The following is a 23,144-nucleotide window of genomic DNA, read 5'->3' on the forward strand; positions in this document are numbered from 1 at the left end:
CATGCAACTACATCATGATAAAACTGGGTTTTTGTAACCACTTACCCCAAAAACTATACTCATCTTAATGACATATTTCTTTTTATACATCTTGAAATAGTTATGCTATACTACTGATTATTGACACTGTATAACATTGTATTGCTACTTAATGCCTTGTAATAATCCTGTAACATCGCTGTTTAATGCTAATTTATAATGAAAATTGTATAGTATGTTGGAGCTTTTCTCCCCGGGCCTCCGCTGAAAAAGGGCTCTTCAGCCCAGTCAGACAATCCCAGTCAACAAATGTAAAATAAAATAAAAATAAATATCATTCCTACAATAATCATATACATTTTATACTTTTATTTGTGTGTGTGTGTGTGTGTGTGTGTACACACACACACACACACACACACACACGTTTATTACGTTAAAACCCATAAAGCTTTCATCTAATTACAAACCATCTAAAAATCAAGCCTGAAAATTCATTAAACCTGAAGCACATTTAATCTAACCACCTTTCATCTAAAATTTCATATGCATCAAATACTCCTCCAAAAGTTTATTTTTGCCACTGTGTGGTGCAAGCACCCTGCACTCTCCATGTGTGAGGCTTCACATCAATCCCATCCCCATACTTAAAAATACTGACAGTGGCAAAACCGTAGAGAAGAGAATACCAGACACAGTGAATCACTGATGACGCACAAGCACAAGTTTGTGGGTGTGTACTACACTAAATTGCCTTGTAATTCCTACCACTCTAAACCACAACAGCATTAATTCTCTATAGAACACTTTTCTATCAAATATCATTAGTGTAAACGTCCTTTAGTCTATATAAATTTCAGATTAAATGTTTTAATATTCTAAGTTGACAAAATGAGTCTTAAATTAACGTTACACTCCTACATCATATTGGATGGAGCAGTGGTGCAGCGGTAGTGTTTTCACCTCACAGCAAGAAGTTCTCCGGTTTGATTCTCTGCTGGAGCACCTTCTGTGTGGAGTCTGCAAGTCCTCCATGCGTTAGTGTGGGTTTTCTCCAAGTACTCCGGTTTCCTCCCACATTACAAAGACATGCATCTGGAGCGTTTCTCCCTGGGCCGCCGCTGAAAATTGGCTTTGTTCCAAGTCTGACTTTCCCGGCAAACAAATGTTAAATAAAATAAATATTCTATATAAACACATGCACGTACACACTTTAAATTCATTGAATCGACATGTCAACGTCAACAAACGCTGGCATGCTTAAATGCATGCTCAGAAATTATTCCTCAGAGGAAGTAAATTTTAAAGCCCCCCTGCACCCTTCTCACACCCTAATTAATTATTTCAATTTCAGGACTGCACAATCTCTGGGGAAAAGGTCATATTCCCAAAACCCGGAAAGTGTCACTCTTGCTCACCTGCTAACTACCTGTTTTGTCAACCAAACAGAGGCTGACATTAGGGAGTTCCAATCGTTTTAAGTGTCCCCATATTATATATGAATTTTGTCATCAACACTACCTTTGGTCAACATCTGTTTAGTCCTCAAAATTTGGTTTGGGAAATATGCCCTTTCCACAGCAATGTGTGATCTCGGAGTTAGTATATATAATTAGCAGGGGGGGTCAGTGGGTGCTCCTGCAAAACAAAAAAAAAAAAAAACACACAGAAAAAAGGCACTACACCAAGTCTCACTGTAAGGCAACAATCATGCTATGTGCCACTGCTGCCAACAGGAAGGCAGCATGCAGACACTACATTCCATGCTTACCTGACTGACTGCCCATGCCGGACAAGTGCAGCTCCATTTACACAGGAATAATGAAAGGGAGGCTGACAGGGGAAAAAGCAGGACATCTAAATCAGCTCCGGGTACACAGCATAATGAGCACTGCTGACCTCCAGCAGGCTAGTTTTGAACCATTCATTTTTCTCCCTGTATTCTGACAGCCTTAATTTCCACCCTTCTGCAAGGGGAAAAACACCTTGCACTAATATTTCAGAAAGGTGGTTAGACAGAATGGATATGAAATGAAAATGGTGCACTGGGAGAAGCTCATTGGTTGGAGCACTCCTTCAGAAAAAAGCCACTTTCAGTACCATAGCAGTCTGCCCTTTACACCACTGCTGTGAAACAATGAAATAGATGTGAGGGTGTCTTCCATATGGGGGAGTGCAAACAGGCCTGACCCCCTGGGAAAAAAAATCTGACGTTTGCTGAAAGTTGCCTCCAGCAAATTATTTACATACCATTGGCCCTCAATAAAAGTTGCTTTGTGTGGATGGAAATGATTCCACTGCAGTTTGCCAGCATAGGGTATATCATTTCCCAACCCACTGCTTAATTTCCATTTTAAGTACACGTACTACAAGCAATTGTATGGCAAGCATCCTATGTGCACAGGGGAGCCATCACAGGTAGCCCCTGGCCTCCACCAGGAGACATACCTATACCAGCATTAGAGCTATTTCCTTCACCTAGTATGGCAGCCAATCTACCATTTCAACCTTCCTGTTCCTCCCACAGATCTAGTTTCCCTGAGAAGGGAACAGGACATTAAGGAAACAAGATATCACGTAGTACTGAATGTACTGATGGTAACGTGGATTTTGAAAGAAGGAATCACTTTAAAAGGATGACATATGAGATATGTTTGAAGAATAGTCATATAGGACCAATGGGTTCTGGAAATAATCTATACCACACACTTGATTTTACTGCCCCCCCATAGACTAGAAAGAACTCTTACTAGATCAATCCATCTCAATGGAATTCTTTGGACAGGATTGGCTCATGCTGCTGAAAAGGAGTCAGAGGAGATTCTGTATTTAGGAACAGGTCAGATGTTACTCTTGCCTCTTCCAGGTCCCGAAAGTTGACTATTTTCATCCCATTCTGGACACCATTGTTTCCAGAAGGTGAATCTGACCCTCTGGTTTCATGCTGTGTTGCTACAGGGAGCCTGGATGAGGTTTGCTAGGCTTAATGAACACATTTAGTATACACCAGTGTTTGGGGATCCTTTTAGGAGAATCCTTTAGTTTGTTGTGAGTGGGCATCACTTAGTCAATTGATTTTTCAGTGCTCGGAAGGTTTAGCAGGATGCTGGGCCTTGTTGACCAAAGTCTTGCAAGAGAAGGTCATTTTCTCCTACACTTGATTACTTGCATACCTAGATGACTGGCTTTTGTTAGTCCTACCCAAGGACTCCTTGTAGACTTCAAGCTTTGGGTGCTTCTAGACCTCCATGTCTTGCAGGAATAACCATAAGTCTAACCTGGTACCCAAGAGGACAGCCTTCATGGGGACAGAGCTGCACATCCAGTTTTACCTCTCTGTCTATTGCCAGTTCTGCTGGAATGTAGTGCTGGAGGTTGTGGTCTTGGCAGCCTGGGCTGAGGATGCATCTCAGTGTCTAAGCTTAGGTTGTGCTGCATTCTTTTGCTCTGGATGCCCATCACAATTTTCAGGGTGCCATTTGCTTATTCAAGATGTAGATACTTCACTGGACTGTGATGTGTTGTTTTTCTGAAGAGACATCACCCACTTATGGACCTTCTGGTGCTGGACCCCTGTTGCTGTACCTGGAGTAGTGCCATCAGACCCATGAAATTTTTGGCAGGCATTCCTTCCTATAGTCAAAACTGTTTCAGATTCTGATTATTGATTCTTCACTTGTCGGGGGGTGGGTCCCGAGTTACTTCATGGTACAAAGGGTGCTGTCTGTCATGGAGAGGTGGTTGCACAGTAGTCATTTGGCTAGCTTTCCTATCACCAAAGGCACTGGAGATTGGTTGTCCGAATAAGAGGGTTTTCCCAGGAACAATCTTTAGTAGTATTTAACTAAGCAAACAGGTGGAAGGTTGACTCCTTTATTGCTCACAGATGTAGATGGGTGGAAATAAACCAGGTGGTGCTAGGGGCAATTTTCTGGCCCTCATGGCACTGAAGATTAAACTGACATTCTACCACTGCCATCTAAACAAACAAGGAGCCCGAGGTTGCATACCTTTTACAAAGAAGTGACTGCTTATCTAGCATTGGGCCACAGATGCTGATGGCACTGCCCCAAAAGATTGTATACTTTTGGGGAAGTGAACAAACTGGTAGAATTTAAGCATCTCCTTATGTTCTGTCCTGCATCTGTGGATCCATGTCCTATGTCTGGAACTTCCAGAAGCAGATAATTCTACAGGATGCTGCACCATCGCTTGGAAAAACCTGATATTCCCATATTTTGTTTAGTAAAAACAAAATGAAAACTCCAGCAAAGCTAAAACTTCCACTGAGTGACCTCACAAATCTCTTGTGGGATATATGCAAAAGATCCTTATGAACATGAGATGTTTCAGCTAATTGGCAATTCTGAATACCCATGACTTATTTTGTCATTTTAATGGACAATTTCAGGCAATAAAGCCAAACCCCACTAGCTATGGATATACATATTTCGGCCTTATGACCTCGTCAGAACAGCACAATCAGAATGCTTGACTAAGCATTAGAAACACAGGGCTGTTATACCCAGCTGATGTCCATTATCATTAGGGTCACTTCAAAAATATCCCAAACAACAAACTAAAACAATGAGTGTGAAGGTCACTGAAAAACTAATCAGTAAAAACAAAATGAAAACTCCAGCAAAGCTAGAACTTCCACTAAGTGACCTCCCAAACCTCTTGTATCAGAGGCACATGGGATATATGCAAATGACCAAGTGGGGTTTGGCTTTACTGGCCTGAAATTGTCCATTAAAATGACAAAACAAGTCATGGGCATTCAGAATTGCCAATTAGCTGAAACATCTGATGTTCATAAGGATCATTTGCACATATCCCATGTGCTCTTATACAAGAGGTTTGGGAGGTCACTCAGTGGAAGTTCTAGCTTTGCTGAGGTCACTCAGTGGAAGTTCTAGCTTTGCTGGAGTTTTCATTTTGTTTTTACAGATTGTTTTTTCAGTGACCTTCTCACTCATTGTTTCATATTTTGTTTAGTGAAATATGTGAATGCATTCTTCATCCTGTGTCATGAAAGAGCAGCTGCTGTCCTATGCCATATAACAAAGGTTGAGGAAAACAAAAATCCAACTCCATTCTTGTTATCCCTTAGTGGCAAGTAAGGCCAGGATTTCAGGCACCTTGGCTCCTAATGACCTGGGAAACTTAGTTCTAGCCAGGGAAGTCTCCCATGGCTGGAGCAACAGGTGTACTAAAGGTTCTGCTTCATTCTAGACATCCTGATGCCACTGGATCATTTGTTTGGTGTGTCGAAGGTTAAGGCTGATAGGAATACTAATCAGCAAACCGATGCCTTCATGTAAAAACGGTTCCCAGATAGGTCAAGTGGAATTTGTACTGTCCTAGTTAGGCAACTTGCAGATGTACTGACCCATCTCTGTCGCCTCTATGACTTGGGCATTACTTATTTCAGTTGGGTTGCATGTAGAAGGACTTTGTCCATCATGATTTTGTGGAGGGCAGAAATGTTCTCCTAAGCTGGCTGGTCAAGTAGCTCTTGTACTGCATCGCTGCCCCCTTTGAAGAACATATCCCCTCCATGTGATATGAACTCAACATCATCAAGCTTGCCTTTACATTGTGTCTGCTAACATGTAGCATTTGAAGTTCACTTGTTGTGACATACTCTATATCATGGATATTACCTCTGAATGTATGCTTTTGAAACTTTAGGCTTATGTGTAGATGTTTCTTTCTGATTACTAATTCTTCACTTGTCAAGAGGGGAGCTGTCCTGAGTTACTTCATGGTACAAAGGGTGTTGTCTGTCGGAGTGTTGTCTGCACAGTAGTCATTTGGCTAGCTTTCCTACCACCAAAGGCACTAGAGACTGGTGTCTGAATAAGAGGGTTTTCACAGGAACAAACAGGTAGGAGGCTGTACCCCTTTCTTGCATTGAGATGTCCTTCCCCCATGGGGTCAATCAAATACTGCAATGAAGACTGTGGTGGTAAGACTCTACTCAAGGGGGGAGAGAGAGCAGCCCACAGAATGCTAAAGTGCTTTCCTGGGGTAGTAAGGAAGTTTCTTTCTCTTTTGGTGTTGCCTTTCCTTCAGAAAGAAAAGAAGGCCCTCTGTAATGGCAAGGATTAACTTCAACAGGAGATTGTACAGTTGCTGAAAAGCATGACCAAACAGCACAACAATCTTAAACTAAGCATCCAGGATATTATTTTCAAGTTTCTCCTCAAAGTGAGAGCAATCTCAGTCACATTATCCTAAAGAGGCCCATGCACAACTTTGTGGCCATCACTGCAGAATCAGCACAGTCAAAGCTACAGGAGTGAATGACAAATGTCATAACAAGCCACAGAGAAAGATCAAATAAGATCCTTCTTAAATTCGAAGCGGTTACTGAGTTCTTTGGGTACACAGGTCAACAGGGATGACTGACACTCGGACAGGTGAGAAAAAGTTGAGGGCTCCAAGTCATAATGTAGTTGATAACCACAATCTTCCAACCACTCTTGCAAACAGTCCACAGTTGCTGGCATATAAATGGCACTGAGGGTGGAAGCAAAAGGAAATGGTCTTTAGGGTCTATGCTGGAATGAAGCATATGGACTGGTAAGGGCTCTCAAGATCAATAAAAGTCATAAAACAGGGCAGTCACCTTCTTAAAGCTCACATATGTATTCAGAATATCCAGACCTCCAAATAATCCATTACGCTTAGCAGGTTGACATGTCTGGAGAATAACCATGGCTCCTCACGTTTATTCCCCTACTATGCAGAAAGGTATTTCTGAGAAGATGGGGCAGGAGCATGATTCTAGTCCATGCTGGACATCATAAACCTTAATATCATTAAAAGAGGAGTTGACTGGAGGAAACTGTGACTTCCAAGACTTCCGACTCCACACAAGAGCCTGGAAAGGAGTCACTTGGAGTACCCATAACTTCCGGAAGAGGTTCACATATGCTCCAACACAAAGAAAAGTGCACAAATCATTTGCGGGGGTCCTTATCACATGACAACCAGTACACACAAAAACATGTTTCTGCTAAAGGTAGGACTAATGAGACAGAAACTAGGTTCAACTTCCAGCAGCTGTGGCAGTGTCAGACATGCTCCTCCCTTCAACAATTCAGACAGTGCTGCGAGGGCCAGCCACTTTGGGGATGAAGACAACAGAATGCACAGCATCACTGATAATAGGGATAGAGCATGCAGCAAAAAGAACCAGCAGTCTCGGAAGAAAGGAGCTCTTTGGTATCCATTTGCCAGGCCTGCTCTGTTAATGGAAGCCCTCTTTCAGAGAGTGCTCCATGATATCACAGCACACAGAGTTTTACAATGTAAAATCTGGGATATTCCAATTCAAAAAAAATTGCCAAATTCCATTTGCTATAAAGGAGGAACCCAACCAATGACCCATCAAAAAAAACATGTCATGTTGGCTCTACCACATACTGCAATATAAAGTCAAACATTGCTAACTACAGATATATTTTCTAGCATTTTAGCACATCTAATTTGTCAAGGTAGATCATTACCACCACATCAGAAAGAGGAGGTCAAAAATCCAATGGTATACATTTGGACAACATCAGACAATGAGCAAGACACACAGCTTCCTTACAATCCCATTTTACAATGTCAGAATGAGACATGACGATGCATGCTTCATTAAACCATTAAAATGCATTTATTAGCCAAACTTACTATTCCTGCCTGGTCAGCAACACAAGCAACAGCACAAATTAATATTTATTCTTACCTGACAGCAGCCTTTGGTATGGAGCCATATAATAATGAACTAAGGCCTCGATACAGACCCTTCACACCATGACCTTGAACAGTCTGTTTCACACAGTCAACTACAGAAAAAAGCAAAGAAAATAACAGAAAATGTACCAACTGTACCCATGACATATATTTTTTCTTAATTTTTAACCAGAAGGGTAGAGTTGGTCTAATAGTCCCTTTTCAACCACAACCTATGCCATACACATAATATTGCAAAAAACAGTACACAATTAAAAGCAGGATAAAATAATTCAAATGTATCAAGTGAATCAGCACAATGTTATATATTACAAAAATAAATACGACCAAGTGTAAGTTACAGTGTAATGGTGTCATTAAATCACTAACCAGGTCACATGTGGAATTTGCCAAGGTTCCTAAGTTTATACTAGGCTAACAACCACCAGGGTGTTTACAAGTCTAGCTGTGCAACCCGACCCAGTTTTGCCCCAGAGTTCCTTGGATGCATATATAGTGGGGTGTAGTAGTAAAGAGGCAGCTAAGGGTTATGTTCGGGGGGGGGGGTATGTTAGTTGGGCATTAATTTACTTACAGTCTACCACTGTCCACAGACATGGGGGGGGGGGGTCAAACCAGGCATGAATTTGTGATTTCCTATCCAATGATCAACGATTCTTTTGAATAGGGTCAGGGATGACTTTGCATAGATGGGCAGCTTATTCCCTAGCACTGGGATCCTTTAAGGCACATATTACTCTCTACAGCACGTTTTTTATGCTGCAGACAAAGTTCAGGTCCTTGGAGCTACTACTTCCGGTGCCGCTTGTTTTGCAAATGTGCAAAAGATCAGTCAGAGATGGATCTGAAGATGCCTTACACAATCGGCATAGATCACCTCTCAGTATCCATTAAGTGGACAGTACAGAGATTGGACCTTAAGGTGATCTATGTAGGACAGGTTATTCATACCCTCAATTCTCCTAGTGAGGAAACTTTGAAGGCATTCCAACTGTTTCGAGTGCCTGGTCAGGTACAAGCCAAAGGGGGCACTGTATTCATGATGGGTCTGATAAGGACCAAGTAGAGTTGTACTATAACTACCTTGGACCTGGATGCCATGGCCTTGCCTATGAGTTGGGTGATGTACGTAATCAAGGTAGTATGAAAATCACTTGGTTGGTCAAAGGCCAGATTACGGTCTATATATGGTTCCCAGATCCCTAACAGTTTGGTCAGCTCTTAGGGGAGTTTTATCAATGGAGTAATTAGCTTGGGTGGAGGATATCCCAAAGGGCACTATAATGCACTTCTTCATATTACGTTTTAATCCATGGCTTTGGCACTAGTCATTTGTTTGTGTTGGACCCCCCGTAGGATGTTGGTGTCATGGTAGGAATCTATGATGGCTCCAAATTTATAGTCATCTGAAAACATGTTAAGTCAGAAGCCTTTGACATTAGCCTTAACTTCCAAGTAGTAGATGCCAAACAGTTGAAGGCCCAAAAGCAGAGCCCTGGAGTACACCATTGTTGCCCAGTCTCCTTGTGGAGGTGGTCTCACCAATCCTGACTTTTGGAGTCTTATCTGTGAGTCAGTCAGCAATCCAGCAAGTCTTGCGTACTTCTGAGAGTGTCTGCAATACCAAGGTAGGATACTGTATCGAATATTGTGGATTGCATATTACAATGCCCCCTTTGGTATGTATCTAATCACACATATCCAACAACTGGAACTTCCACAGAGGTTCCTCACTAAAAGAATATAAGCCGTAAGTAAAATGTCCTATGAGGACCGCCTCAAGGCCCCATCCCTGTATTCTGACTCCTATAGGCTTTTGAGGGGAGATCTATGCCTGACATACAGGGCATTGTCGGACCCCACTCTGATGGACCTCCTGCATATCCACAAAACAAACAGCAGCAGAATTACCTATTGCAAAGATTTAAACCTTGCCTGCGATATAAATAGGTCTTGCTGGAGAGATAAATATGTATCCCAGAGATTATCATGTCTATGGAACAGGCTCCCCATCCAAGTAAAGCAGAGTTCCTCCCTAACCCAATTCAAGTGCAACTTGGAAAATTGGATGGGAAACCGGAAAATCATCCCTGGTTTGGCACCTATGTCTCTAAACAACACAAGTAACCTGTAAATTGTTCATCTCCCAAACCCCTGCTTACACTCATCAAGGGTATCAGAACTTGTCAGAGATTTGGGATGCATGGCTAGGCTTAAAAATGCCCTTCTTTTCATTAGCCTAGTAAACACCTATGAATGCCTTGGCCTCATCTACAGCCATGGTAACCCTCTCAAAGAAGTCTATAAGGTTGAGTAGGCAAGTCCTTGCTTTAAAGCCAGACTGGGATGGGTCCAGTGTCTGTACGTTGCCAATGTCCTTACTGATCATTTCCATGATAATTTGTTCCATGGCTTTGCATATTACACTTGTCAGACTGATATGTCTCCAGTTCCCACGGTCGGCTGATGGTCCACCCTTATAAAGAGGAATGACTGTTGTAGCCTTCCATTTATCTGGTACGTAACCTGCTTTGAGACTGTAAGTGAGGAATGCCTCAAGTGGCTTTTGCTAGTTCATTAGGAGTCAATTGGGGATATTATCAGGGCACAGTGAAGCTGTGTTTTTGACCTTGGCGAGTGCCACCAGGACCTGCTCCCTGTTGACAGCTGGGGGGAGGTTATGCTAGAAGGGCTTTCACAGGAGATAGTGGGGGTGAAGTCAGAGCAAAATTTTATCACCCAGTAGATTTACTATGTCGACCTGGTCAGTGAAAAGTTCTCCCGTTTACCACCAGTTCTGCACATTGCTGAGTGTTACCTTTAAGGTTCTTGACATAGCTGAAGGAAGGAGGACTTGTGATTGTCCTTAGCCTGGGAGGCTATCAACCTCGTAATTGGCCTTGTTGAATTAACAGACCTCTTAAAAGCTAGAACTCTGATTCAACTAAATAAGAAAGTAAGAGATCTGCTGTAATTCTGACCAGTACTATTTTTTTTTTGATAGGCCGCGGTGGTGCAGTGGTTAGCGTTATCGCCTCACAGCAAGAGGTTCTCCCATTTGATTCTCAGCTGGAGTGCCTTCTGTATGGAGTCTGCATGTCCTCACCGTGGTCGAGTGGCATTAAAAGACATGAAGGTAGGTGAGTGCGTGAATGGGCAGGCCTTCTTTGAAGGTTGGGCATCGGGCTGGCAACTCGGCACCGCAAAAATCCACTGCCAATCATTAGCGGATGGGAGCTCCGCTGTGGTGACCCCTAACCGGAAAAAGCTGAAAGACTTTAAGACTATTTTTCTTTTGTTATATACCCTTTTAAGGGAAAAATTCCACCAGAAGGGTTTTTGGTGTTAGAGCTGGGTTTACTTCTTGAATGTACTACAACCTCAAGGCAGCCATTTTCATGTTAGCACAGGGTTTCTGTAAATAATTCTGCATAGTCAGGGTTTGGTTGAGCTGTGAATTTTGACAACGGTCACCTAGTAGGATGCGATTTGCTTTAGAATAGTTTCAAACTATTATGGGTTTACTTGGGTTTTCGGGGTTGATTTTTATTTTGAGGAAGACAGCTTTATGGTCCAACATCACCAATGAGGATGTAATACTGAGGGTGGGGGAATGCAATGTTATCCCATGTTGGTGACCACTAGATCCAATAAGTTTGATCCTCTGGTTAGAATGTGCACCATCTGGTCCAGGGTGTCTGTGTTGACAAAATGCTGGAAACATTGTGCCTGTGATTTAGAGGCAGTGTATGTTTCCAGTCTACCGAAGGGTAGTTAAAGTCACTCATGAATAGGGCATTTGTTTGGATGGCGAGTGCCTCTGGCAAGTCTGGGTAAAAGTTCTGACCTTCGTAGGTGGCCAGAACATGGTAAGGAACCTTGTCTATTGAGACAAAAAAGTGAAAGAACCTCAGGGCATCAACATCTTTAACCAAGCTGGAGGTGGATTTGTTGCGAACAGAGATCGAGACACCTCCTCCTTTAGCCCCAGTCTGTGCTGCTGTTGATCGAAATGTGTAGAAGTCACTGCAGCGTTCCAATATGAGTACTTTCAGTGGATTTAAACCAAAGCTCAGTAACTGCACTGATGCCTACATTCGAGAGTGAATTGAGCATGTAGGATGTGGAGTTACTTGTTTAGGGTACTAGCATTGAGCAGTAACAACTTAAGGTTGTTGTGATTTTTTTTTTATGTTGGTAGTGCGATCATTTTGACATTGCCTAAAAAAGGCTCTTGGGGACTTGACGTTTTAGCTAATACCTGAAAGCCCAGAGGGGCAGTGCAAACCCTCATTGGCAAAGCAATGGTTGCCTGCTAACCATGTCTTCTCGTGCTGATAGTTTCTGGTATCACTCTAGGGGGATCCAATACAAGTCAATTCATACTGTGGCATCATCCATGGTGAAGGTACAATGCTGTTCAATTCAATGTATGGACCTCTCTGTTACACTTATTCAGGGAGATCCACCACTTCTTTTCATATATTCCATTGAGGTGCATCTCAGGTCATTTATACACACATGGACTCTGATAGAATCATAATGGTACCTGTGGTGCAGTGGCTTGAGTGCATGTATGCTTTTGTGCATAGCCAGCCTTAGGCATAGGCCAACTAGGTGGCCGCCTAGGGCGCCGCTGTAGCAGGGGCACTTTTCCAGTATTTATCTGGGTATAGGTATACCAGGATGGGGGCAACAGGTGGTGTCGTGGGGGGTGCCATGGAGCCCTTTTGCCTAGGGCACCAGTTGACCTAAGGCCACTCCTGCTTTTGTGGATCCTAGCTCCACACAGGCAACTAGCAGTTTTCTTCTTGTCTGACATGGTGAGAGAGGAATCTGTGCATCAAACAGAATCCCTTACGACAAGGGTACTAGGTAAAGTGTATGCCTTCCTTATGGGCTTTGTTCTTGGGGGATCACTGGGTATAGGCTTATGTGTGGTGTTAGGTGTTGCTTTTGGTGTGCGTTGCTGTAATTGCGGAGACAGATGTCACCATCTAACGGCTTAGGTGAGGAAAAATAGGCTTACATCCCCTCTGCAGTACATTAACTTGAATGCTACTCTGGGACATGCTGCACACCTCACAAAGGGCCCACTTCTAAATATGCAGTAAATAAATTCTGGGAAGTATTTTAGTGACAGTGATTTTAGAACCCAAATGGCAATGCTAGGAAGGAAAGATGACTGAGGAAATAGTATGGAGAGCATACCTGTCAACTTCTTTGCTTAAAACTTCTGGACAAACCCAAAAATAATTGGGGGAGTCAGAGATAATTCTGAAGTGTTACTCTAATTCATTTAAAAGTTAAAACAGGTTTTGCACAAAATATTAATGCCTGGAATTAGTGGCTGCTTTAAACTTCAACGATTTGCCACAAAATTTTTTTTACAAGGGTCAAGGCTAAATGCAAAAATCGGGCACTTTGACCTCTGTGTGATGCTGCACTGGAACAATAAGCAGGAAATTGATCTCCTGGTGCTAGTCCCTGTCCTGTCCAGTTCTGGCTCAACACAATCACTTCTAGGTACCCTAACACTACAGCGCTGGCAAGTCCAGCGAGCTTCTCTTCCCTGATCATTCAGTTCTTTGGGAGAGAAGTCTGAAGTTCAATGATAGAGACACAAAAAGTAATCTTCCTGGAATACAGTACTATCACACCTGGAATACAGTACTATCACACCCCATTGCATGTCTTGAGTGGTGAGTTGCACTCCCATCCCCCACCCCAGAAAAGCAGTGATATAATTATTCAAGTCATCATGAGATATAAATGCTGTACTTTATCTCGCACAAATACACACAAGAATGGGACACACTGCAACAGGGCAAAATCTGGAACCCATTGCCATCAATTGAGATATCAATGGTACAGGCGCAAGGTCCTCAACCTCTTGCTGATATCAGCTGTCATTAAACTAGAAACGAGCCTTAATGCTGCCAACATCCTGACTGTTTTGGCTGCCAAGAATCTACAAGATGCATTCTGTGTGGGTTCTGCACAACAGTCACTCCACTTTGTAGCAAAGTCATGGACAAACTGCAATGAAAGTAACACTGTCCTAGTCACAGCTGACAATGACTATGTGTTATTAGCAAAAAAAGCAAATTAAACAAATGAAAACTATAAACGGGCAGGTAAGGAGAACAAAGGAAAAGGTGCGCACTTATTTTATGGATAATGCATGGCAGCTTAAAAGGCTAAACCTAAAAGTAATTTCTCTCTCACCATAAAAAGCATTTTTCTTTAAACTCTACAGTAAGACTGTCATATAAAACAAGGACAGCATTTCAAACCATCTATCTGTTGTTTATCCGCGCCCAAATTTTCAGTCACAGCGATGACATTTTGGCTGTCTGCATTGTGCTACTTTCTTCGAATATTTGTCGCATCTGCTACCTCACAAGATCCTTCTGAAGCAAAAGGAGGGAACTTGCATTTGATATTTACAAACTGCTTTCATCACCATTTTAAATTTCAAATATGAATAATACACAAAGAAAGCATCAAACCACTCAAGTATGCACTGTCACTCAAGTTAGAAGAAACAGTAAGTCAGAAATGTGACATTCAAACACTACTTTATGCTTGCATTCTCAGTCAAAATTAGCAAAAGCAAGCAATTATTTAACAGGTGTTACAATAACACGTTTGCAGATTCAATTATTAGTAGTCCAGTTTTGCTCTCGGCAAGAGTGCCTTCTGTACACTGTATGCATGTCATTCCATTTGTCCACACGGGTTCTAACGAGGTGCTTATATGTTCTTCCACATCCAAAAACAAGAATTAGGTGAACTTGCAATTCTCCAAATTATCTCTAACCAAGTGTCATGAAAAAGAGAATTTGTTATATGTTGGCATGCTATTCAGGAAGACTTTCTATGTCTTACACTCAGTGAGTGCAAGTGGGCACTGCCTTCCCTAAAATGGATTAGGTGGGAGATAAGAGAATTAAGTCATTTAGAAGCATTTTTGAAACCAATGAGTCAAACATTAACATGATTAACAGCCTGCTACTAATCAAATTCATAAAAAGCCATGGTTAAGAAAAAAACTATTAGTATGGCAACCCCACAAATCCACGAGGGTTTTCACATATCACAAAACAATAATTTGAGAGATGCAAAGTTACATATTTAACGACTGAAATATGATTTCTGTAATGTCTGAGTGGAGCACTTCTTTAGAAAACTCTGTGAATACTGTTTAGCTAGATATTTCCATTATGACCCCAGTCGTCTGCCAGATAATAAAATTCCATTGTCAAACCACTGCTTTTTTGTTTCCTGAAGCACTGTGGTGCCCGGCAATGTTAAGCATGTGATTTCCAAGAGCTTCTACACTGATCAAAGAAGAGCACTTTAAGAAAAGTAGGTGGAACACAACTACCAACTGAATCAGAATGCGACAGGAAAGATGATCAGAAAACAAAAGGCTGAAAACAAGGAAGGGAGAAGTACTTCAGTCAAGAATGAAGACATACCTTAAGAAAATGCGCAACAGAGAAGAGGTAGGCAAGGGCAAAGACAGGAACACTGGTGAGAGAACGGGGATGGAAGCATAAAATACAGAAAATGCAAACACAAAAAAAAATAAATAAATAAATAAAAAAAGGCTACTGAATGACACCCCTGAGCTTCCCCTCCGCACAACATTCACCAATGAAGATTTTTAAATATAATAAACTTACAATAACGACAGTTGACCTCAGTTATGTTCCTCAGCACATTTAGTACCTGAATGGAACTTGAAGTCTTGAAGGACTGAGGGGAGAAGTGGCAACCCCCCCACCCCCCACCCCACGGTAATCTTTTTAATGAACCTTGGGAGAAATATGAAGTTCTGGGATACGAGACATGATGAAATTCCACCTCACAATAGGAGGGAGCAAAACAAAAAGCCAAAAACGTCATCACCTTGTGCTGACACAAGTTACACAAACATCAGCGAGTCACTGCAGAAGAAAATAATATAAACACAGGATGCCATAACAGGAAGCTCATGCCAGACAAGCCTAATAAAAAGGTATTGGACCTAAAGCAGTAGTGAATATGATCGAATTGGGACTTCAGTAAGATATCTGTCAAACAACCATCCAAAAGTTTAATGAACAGTCTGTGCAGAAGGAGACTCCTAGGATAATGGCTTGGTTAAAACAGCAGCTAAAGAAAAAGAGGGGAAAGCAGCAGATGGATTTCATTTAGATAAAAGGTAGTTACCAATGGAGTAAAAGAAAGGTCAGTTTAAGGGACTGTCCTTTTCATGGTTTTAATACCTGAAAATTACAATCCAGAAAGTAAAGCGTATATATTTAACAAAATAAGACCATTAAGGCTCTCATTTACAGAAAGAGGAGTTTAGAAGAAATGTGGAATAGACTAGACACAGAGGTTACATTCGCTGCAAAAAATGTGTAATAATACATCTGGGAATATTGTAAAAAGTTAAAAGAAAGGTCTCAGAGGTAGCCATAAGAAATGCTCCAAGTGAAAAACACACAGAGTAAGAAGTTTCATGGAAGACTAACAAGTTATGAGTATGTATATAAAGCACAAGCAGAAAAGCAATTTGTAAAAAGTCTTCACAAATAGTTGGCCAGATTTCTTGTGTTAGTACTGGTTGGTGCTGTAGTAAACTGGACAGTTCAAATGCCGCTTCCACAAACAGAACTCTACGGGTATATCAACTGAAAAGGTTTCAGCAATAAAGTGCACCCAATATATATATATATTTTTTTTTTTTTTTTTTTTGTGCAGTTAGTACTACTGTACACTTTACATTGCACGTTTGGTCCCTCCATTTAAAGTTCCATCAACCTCTTTTTTTTTTTAACCAATTTTCTTTTTGTAGGACTTGTTCCCACAACTGCCATTTGTTTATTAAGTATTTAATCTTACCACTTGTTTATGTCACGTCAAAGACTTATTTTTCCATTACAGTTAATGTCCAAACATTAATTGTGAAATTGTTTTCCCCATCTCCTTATGGATACTCTTCTGGAAATTTGGCCAGACATCAGGGTATTTCCTCTACTCTGATAGACCTTTACATCCACCTGAGCTACCACCAATTTCAGCAAATGGGACTTCAGTTTAACATCTTATCCAAGGATGACACACTCAGGAGTGCAACACTCCACTTATGCTGCACCCCAGTGTCAGCATTATACCTGGTATGGGAATAGAACCCACATCCTTCTGGACTAAAGGCGAATGTGCTACCTAGTGCACAACTAACACTGCTTTTGCATCCTGGAACCTCTATTTTGGGTTCCAGCTAGGGGAGGACTACCTCTTTACCAAAACAGACCTCTGCTCCCATCATCTTGGCTACTAATTCTTGTACTGAGACTTCAGATCTGCGAAATCCCAGCATTCCCAAAAAAAGTCAGGATATTTAGAACAATTGGTTTCATTGAATAGGGCCTTCCAAATTAAAGGTTAGAGCTATACAATTGTAAATACTTAACTGTATATACCTGTCTTGTAACTCCATTTGCTTTTTTTCTGCAAAATGTAAACCGTTTTTCTAAGAACTGTCTAAATGTACTGCTGTAATTTATCTTTTCTCCCTGTGCCTCCCATGAAAATGGGCTTTGCCCAGTCCAACTTTCCCCAGTCAAAGACAAACTGGGCAGGTAGCCCGATTACAATGCAGTTTAGCAAGGATGTCCTGATTGGTTTGGCTGGTACTGACAGAGTATTCCTTTCTCATTTGGAAAAAAATGAACTTTAAGTGAATCCTGGTTATAAAAGACACAAATACTAGCCCTGAATTATCTTCCTATCTATATCCCGGCTGCCCAATCTACAGGGTAAATAACATTCAGGTGGTTAACAAGTTCTGAACTTAAAACATTTAAAGTTTCCATGAGATCAGCAATGCAAAATAATAGACTAACACTGCCAGTAATGAAAAAAGATAATAAAATATGCACTATTAACGTTTTTCTTGGTCCCCCAAGTTATGTTTAACTCCAGACAATTTCCTCCTACTAAATTCATGTTTAACACTTGATTCTTGCAACGGCTAAAATTCAGCTTCTGTTTTCATTATTAATGTCCTCCACTGCTTACATTTTTGTGAATAGTTCACATGGGCTGTGCCTAAAAATGTCTGTGACCAGTATACTGCCCTGGTTAAAAAATAAACAAAAATGATTAAAGTTTTCTTAACTCCTCCAAATTAAAAGAGAAAATAATTTGTTTGTATCTTTCGGCTTTTCCCAGTTAGGGGTCGCCACAGCGGAACTCCAGTCCGCTAATGATTGGTAGTGGATTTTTACGTACCGGGTTACCAGCCCTGACGCACAACCTTCAACAAAGGCACGCCCCATTCACGTATACCTCCACACAGAAGACGCTCTAGCTGAGAATCGAACGGGACAACGTCTTGCTATGAGGCGACAACGCTACCGCAGCACCACCAATTTGTGATAAGAAAAAATGCAAGAATTAACTTGGGAGAACAAGCACCCAAGAAATAGTCCCTCACCGTACTGCAGTGGCATTCCATTTTTCCCAACCAAGTTACCCAGAGTTACAAGACTACTACCACTACAGATCCAGGTGGCTTACATAGACATTCTAAATCACTATGGTGGTTACATGGCCTATTGGACATAGATTTACTTTGAAAATCACAGGTACAGGTTAGACAAAAACGGGAATTTGGAAAAGTTGGTAGTTTCCCATTTTGCCGACCTGTACCATTGCGAGTGTGCAGTTTCGCAAATGCCACTGTGCATTCACAGATATGTCATTGGTGTTATGACTACAGATAGCGGTACAGTGGGGATTGGGAAATTACCCTTTTCCCCACTGTAGTGCGATCTTGGAGATGGAATATATTACTTGCAGGGGGTGTAGGAGGCACAGGGTGGCTTCCTCCTGCAAAAAATGGCATTTCTGTGTTGTGCAGTACTGCTTAGAAGTTAGACTTCCATTGGTGTTCAGCAAGGTGCAGGGGAAGGCATATGTTGAATAATGCCAGTTCTTCGAATTCAGCATTATATTCAACATAGTGACTGTGTTCCTCTGCTGATTTTCGGAGATGTGATTCTCGCAAATAACTGGATTTTAATCTGATTTTCGCAATTTTGACAGTAAACCTTGGACATAAATGACTGAAGCAGATGGGACAGCTACGTCACTCTAATATACTCACTACCTGGACATATATGGGATGACAACAGGAACAAAGCTTATATGATGTGATTAAGAAGATTTTAATAGAAAAAGTAGTCAGAAAGACAACAAAGAACAGAACTAGTACAAAGCACAAATACTGCAGTAAATAGGAAAAATAAATAAATAAAAACAGTGAAACAAGGTTTCTGGGAACTGCAGGTACAAGACTCTCTTGGTAAGAGGTGGTGTTGGATGAGGGGTATGATCTCCAAGCAAATGACAGAATTAGGTTTTGGGACCTACAGGTGGAATTAAAGCTGCCAGAAGCATAGTGAAGCACACTGCAAGCAAGCTTGATTCCTTGGCTACAAGTAAATCTGAGTCACTCTTGTGTGAGTTATCACTTCTAAATATCATGAATATCTGGCTTTATAAGGTACTGTATTGAACTTGGAGGATGTAAAAATCGCTCAATAAAAACATCATCATGCTAAAATAAAACAGGACAGAACTTAAATGACATCTGCACATTACAAGGTTAAAACTTTGAAATACCTATAATCGTGAACTGAATGATAATGTCGGGCAGGCATCTTAAAGATTAGCTTTGTGCTCATTTCTTACCCCAAGCTTCATAATGTTGCCCATAGGATGCATTTGGCACCTACCTGAGCACACAACAACTCGAGATACTCACCAATGCCTTTATACCGGGGCGGGTTTGCTTTCTCATCCAGCTGTAACTGTGTTTTCACATATTCTGTGGGGAATGTGATACAGATCTCAATGCCGCCAGCAATTCCACCTGCAGACAAAAATGAAAAAAAAAAAAAAAAAAAAAAAGATGACGTGGCATTATTTTCTGCACTTGATATAAACCTTACTTTCATAATTTGTCTGATAAACAGAGACAGCAAGTCTTCAAATTAGCATTCCTTCCCACATATCACCTTCTCCCCAAGACCAAAGATGGTCTAGTTTCTCCCACATGGTTATTCATTGCCCTGCTGTGAAGATGGTAGGTTACTCATGACTGGCCATTTTTTTCTTTCTATGATGGATGCAGACCATAATGGCATTAATTTCATGGGACACACACACAAAAAAAGAAAAAAAACAGAGACAGAAATGCAAATCATTCAAGGTTTCTCGTGGGTCAGAAAAGCATAAGACAGAGTAATGTGAAGCATTCAAGATCTCACATGAAGGGGCGTGGCCAAGGATGAACACAGGATAGCAGCAGATTTCTTCAGCTCCACCAATTTCATTACATTGACAGGAATTAATTACTTAAAAAATTAATTTTTGAAGTAATTTTCTTTCTAAATATGTTTGTTTTATATAGTTCTTGAACTATATCTAAAAAAGAAAGGAAATCTTAATAATATTCCTGTCGGAAATTACTTTGGAAATTTTCCTGTCAGTTTATCAGTCTGAAATGAGTTCCAGTAAGACAAATTCTCAAGACTCCAGCATCAAGAAAGAACTTCAGTCTCTGATAATTATAGCCCAGCAACTTACTGCTAAGATGGATAAAATGGATACTAAAATAGACACTTTCATAGAAAAAACTACAAAACAAATATACTTGTTACATATGGACCTGCAACAACAGAAGATCCAGATGACAGGCATAGAAGAAGCTGTGAATGACATGGAAAACAGAATGCAAGAAGAGGAAATCAACATTGAGTTTCTGCTGAAACAAAATACACATTTACAAACAAAGCTGGATGACCTGGAAAATAGATCTAGGCTAATAACATTAGGATTTTTGGACTGCCAGAAAATATTGAAGGTAACAATATTACTTCTTTTTAACAACATGGCTCCCTAAAACTTTAGATTTACCAGAAGCATTCTCTTTTGGTATCGAAGAGCACATAGATCTATAGCTAATACTAACTCTAACAAAAACTATCCTAGATCAGTTATAGTTAGATTTCTATCATCTTTTGATAAAGAGATGGTTCTTAAATCTGCTTGGGCTAAAGCTCCTGTTAAGATTAATGAAACAACTGTGCTTTTGACAATGACTATTCTTCCATGGTATTAGCTAAAAGAAAAGTTTTTCTGCCACTAATAAGGGAGCTTAAAAAAGCACAGTTTAAAACATACATTCTGTTTCCTGCCAAGCTTAAAATCTTCCTTCCTGATGGTCCTAAAATTTTCGATGACTTAGACTCTGCTTTACTGTTTATCAAAAAAATAAGATTTTGGAAAAATAGAAGAAATGGAATGGGCTAGTCCTTCGTTAAAGAGACTGGCAACTGAAACTTCGTGGAAGACTTCAGAGAAGAAGAAGAGACTAAAAAACAAATGATTTGTACTATGTTTTTTTTTCTCTTATCATTTTATTTTATTATTAATCTTTTTAAATATAGTTCCTGCATTTCCAAGAAGCAACAAATATTTTGAAAAAGATTTAATCAAAGTTATTCTCTGTGTGCAAAGAAATGTTTTGTTTCATAACTAGTCAAAATATCTGGAGATTTAATGGCAAGCTGTGATTTAACTTGTTTCTCTTTCTGAAGAGGAAAAATAAGGTCAGTAATTTGATACATTTTTTTCCTTTAAAAGTTTATATGTTCTTCAAATGCTATTCCTAATTATACTTTCTTGATTACACTGCTTATGCTTGTTTGTAAATAATCTGTCATGCTTTAACTAATAATAATTAGAACTAAATAATAGTAAATAATATGTTTTATTTTTAACTCTATTAATATAAACAGTAAGTAACATTCTATTGTATATACTTCTTATAGCTTTCTCTTACATTTTTTTATTTCTGCCTTACACCCTTTTACTTTCTACTCTCTTTCTTTTCTTTATTAATATATAGAAATGCTTTTGATCATATAGACACAGTAAATAATAAGATTTGTATAGGAGTTGAGTTGGGAAAAAAATGTTGAGTTTTGTTACTTATTAATAATTTTGGGCTTGATTTCACTTACATAGAGTCTGTAATAACCTGTAGAATGCATTGTGAAGGTTTTGTCATGTTTAGATGCATTTACACTGCTAAATGAATGTTTGTCACTAGTTTTTAATAAGTTTCCCGCCAAAATGTTGAGAGACAATCTGAGATGTGGGCTGTCTCATGCACAGTGTCCATGAGCTACTTCAAAAGCTTCAACTCTCAGAATTCTCACAGAGAAGCTGAAAGCAGCTAGTCTAACCTTTGACCTAGATATCACACTGACACATGGAATGACACTACCTAATTATACTTTCTTGATTACACTGCTTATGCTTGTTTGTAAATAATCTGTCATGCTTTAACTAATAATAATTAGAACTAAATAATAGTAAATATGTTTTATTTTTAACTCTATTAATATAAACAGTAAGTAATATTCTATTGTATATACTTCTTATAACTTTCTCTTACATTTTTTTTATTTCTGCCTTACACCCTTTTACTTTCTACTCTCTTTTTCTTTTCTTTATTAATATATAGAAATACTTTTGATCATATAGACACAGTAAATAATAAAATTGTGATAGGAGTTGAGTTGCGACAAAATGTTGAGTTTTGTTACTTATTAATAATTTTGGGCTTGATTTCACTTACATAGAGTCTGTAATAACCTGTAGAATGCATTGTGAAGGTTTTGTCATGTTTAGATGCATTTACACTGCTAAATGAATGTTTGTCACTAGTTTTTAATAAGTTTCCCGCCAAAATGTTAAGAGAGACAATCTGGGATGTGGGCTGTCTCATGCACAGTGTCCATGAGCTACTTCAAAAGCTTCAACTCTCAGAATTCTCACAGAGAAGCTGAAAGCAGCTGGTCTCACCTTTGACCTAAATATCACACTGACACATCACAGATACAGGAAGAGCAGATTAATAATATGTGTTAAAAACCTATGTCCCAAACATATACATTATTATAACTCATTTAATTCATCTGATTGACAAGCATAAATAATTTTATAACTCTATACTGGAAGAAATTGTCATGTGATATATTTTAAAGCAGTAGTATAGCATGTTTGTAAAATCTGGTTACTAAAATGTGTTTGCTGTGCATTATTTTGTATAAAGCAGACAGATTTATTGAAGGGACAGCAATGTAAGATGGTGCTCAGTAAAGATACAACTCAGTGAGATCAGAGATATATATATATATATATATGTATGTATGTGTGTGTGTGTGTGTGTGTGTGTGTGTGTGTGTGTGTGTGTGTGTGTGTGTGTGTGTGTATGTGTGTGTTTGTGTGTATGTGTGTATGTGTATGCATGTGTATATATATATATATATATATATTTTTAT

General features: G+C 39.9%; 1 protein-coding gene across 1 annotated transcript in view; it reads right to left on the bottom strand.

Moving 5' to 3' along the window:
* Positions 1-23,144, bottom strand: part of SLC25A1 (solute carrier family 25 member 1) — a gene marked incomplete in the record, with an annotated part of 1,035,726 nt that overhangs the window by 283,682 nt on the left and 728,900 nt on the right. Inside the window, 2 exon segments of the mRNA XM_044085143.1 lie at positions 7,721-7,820; positions 19,556-19,663. Of these exon segments, the coding sequence (XP_043941078.1) occupies positions 7,721-7,820; positions 19,556-19,663 (208 nt within the window).

This window comes from Protopterus annectens, chromosome 10.part0 (genome assembly GCF_019279795.1).
Source record: "Protopterus annectens isolate FY-2018-M chromosome 10.part0, PAN1.0, whole genome shotgun sequence".
NCBI classification, from domain to species: domain Eukaryota; kingdom Metazoa; phylum Chordata; order Ceratodontiformes; family Protopteridae; genus Protopterus; species Protopterus annectens.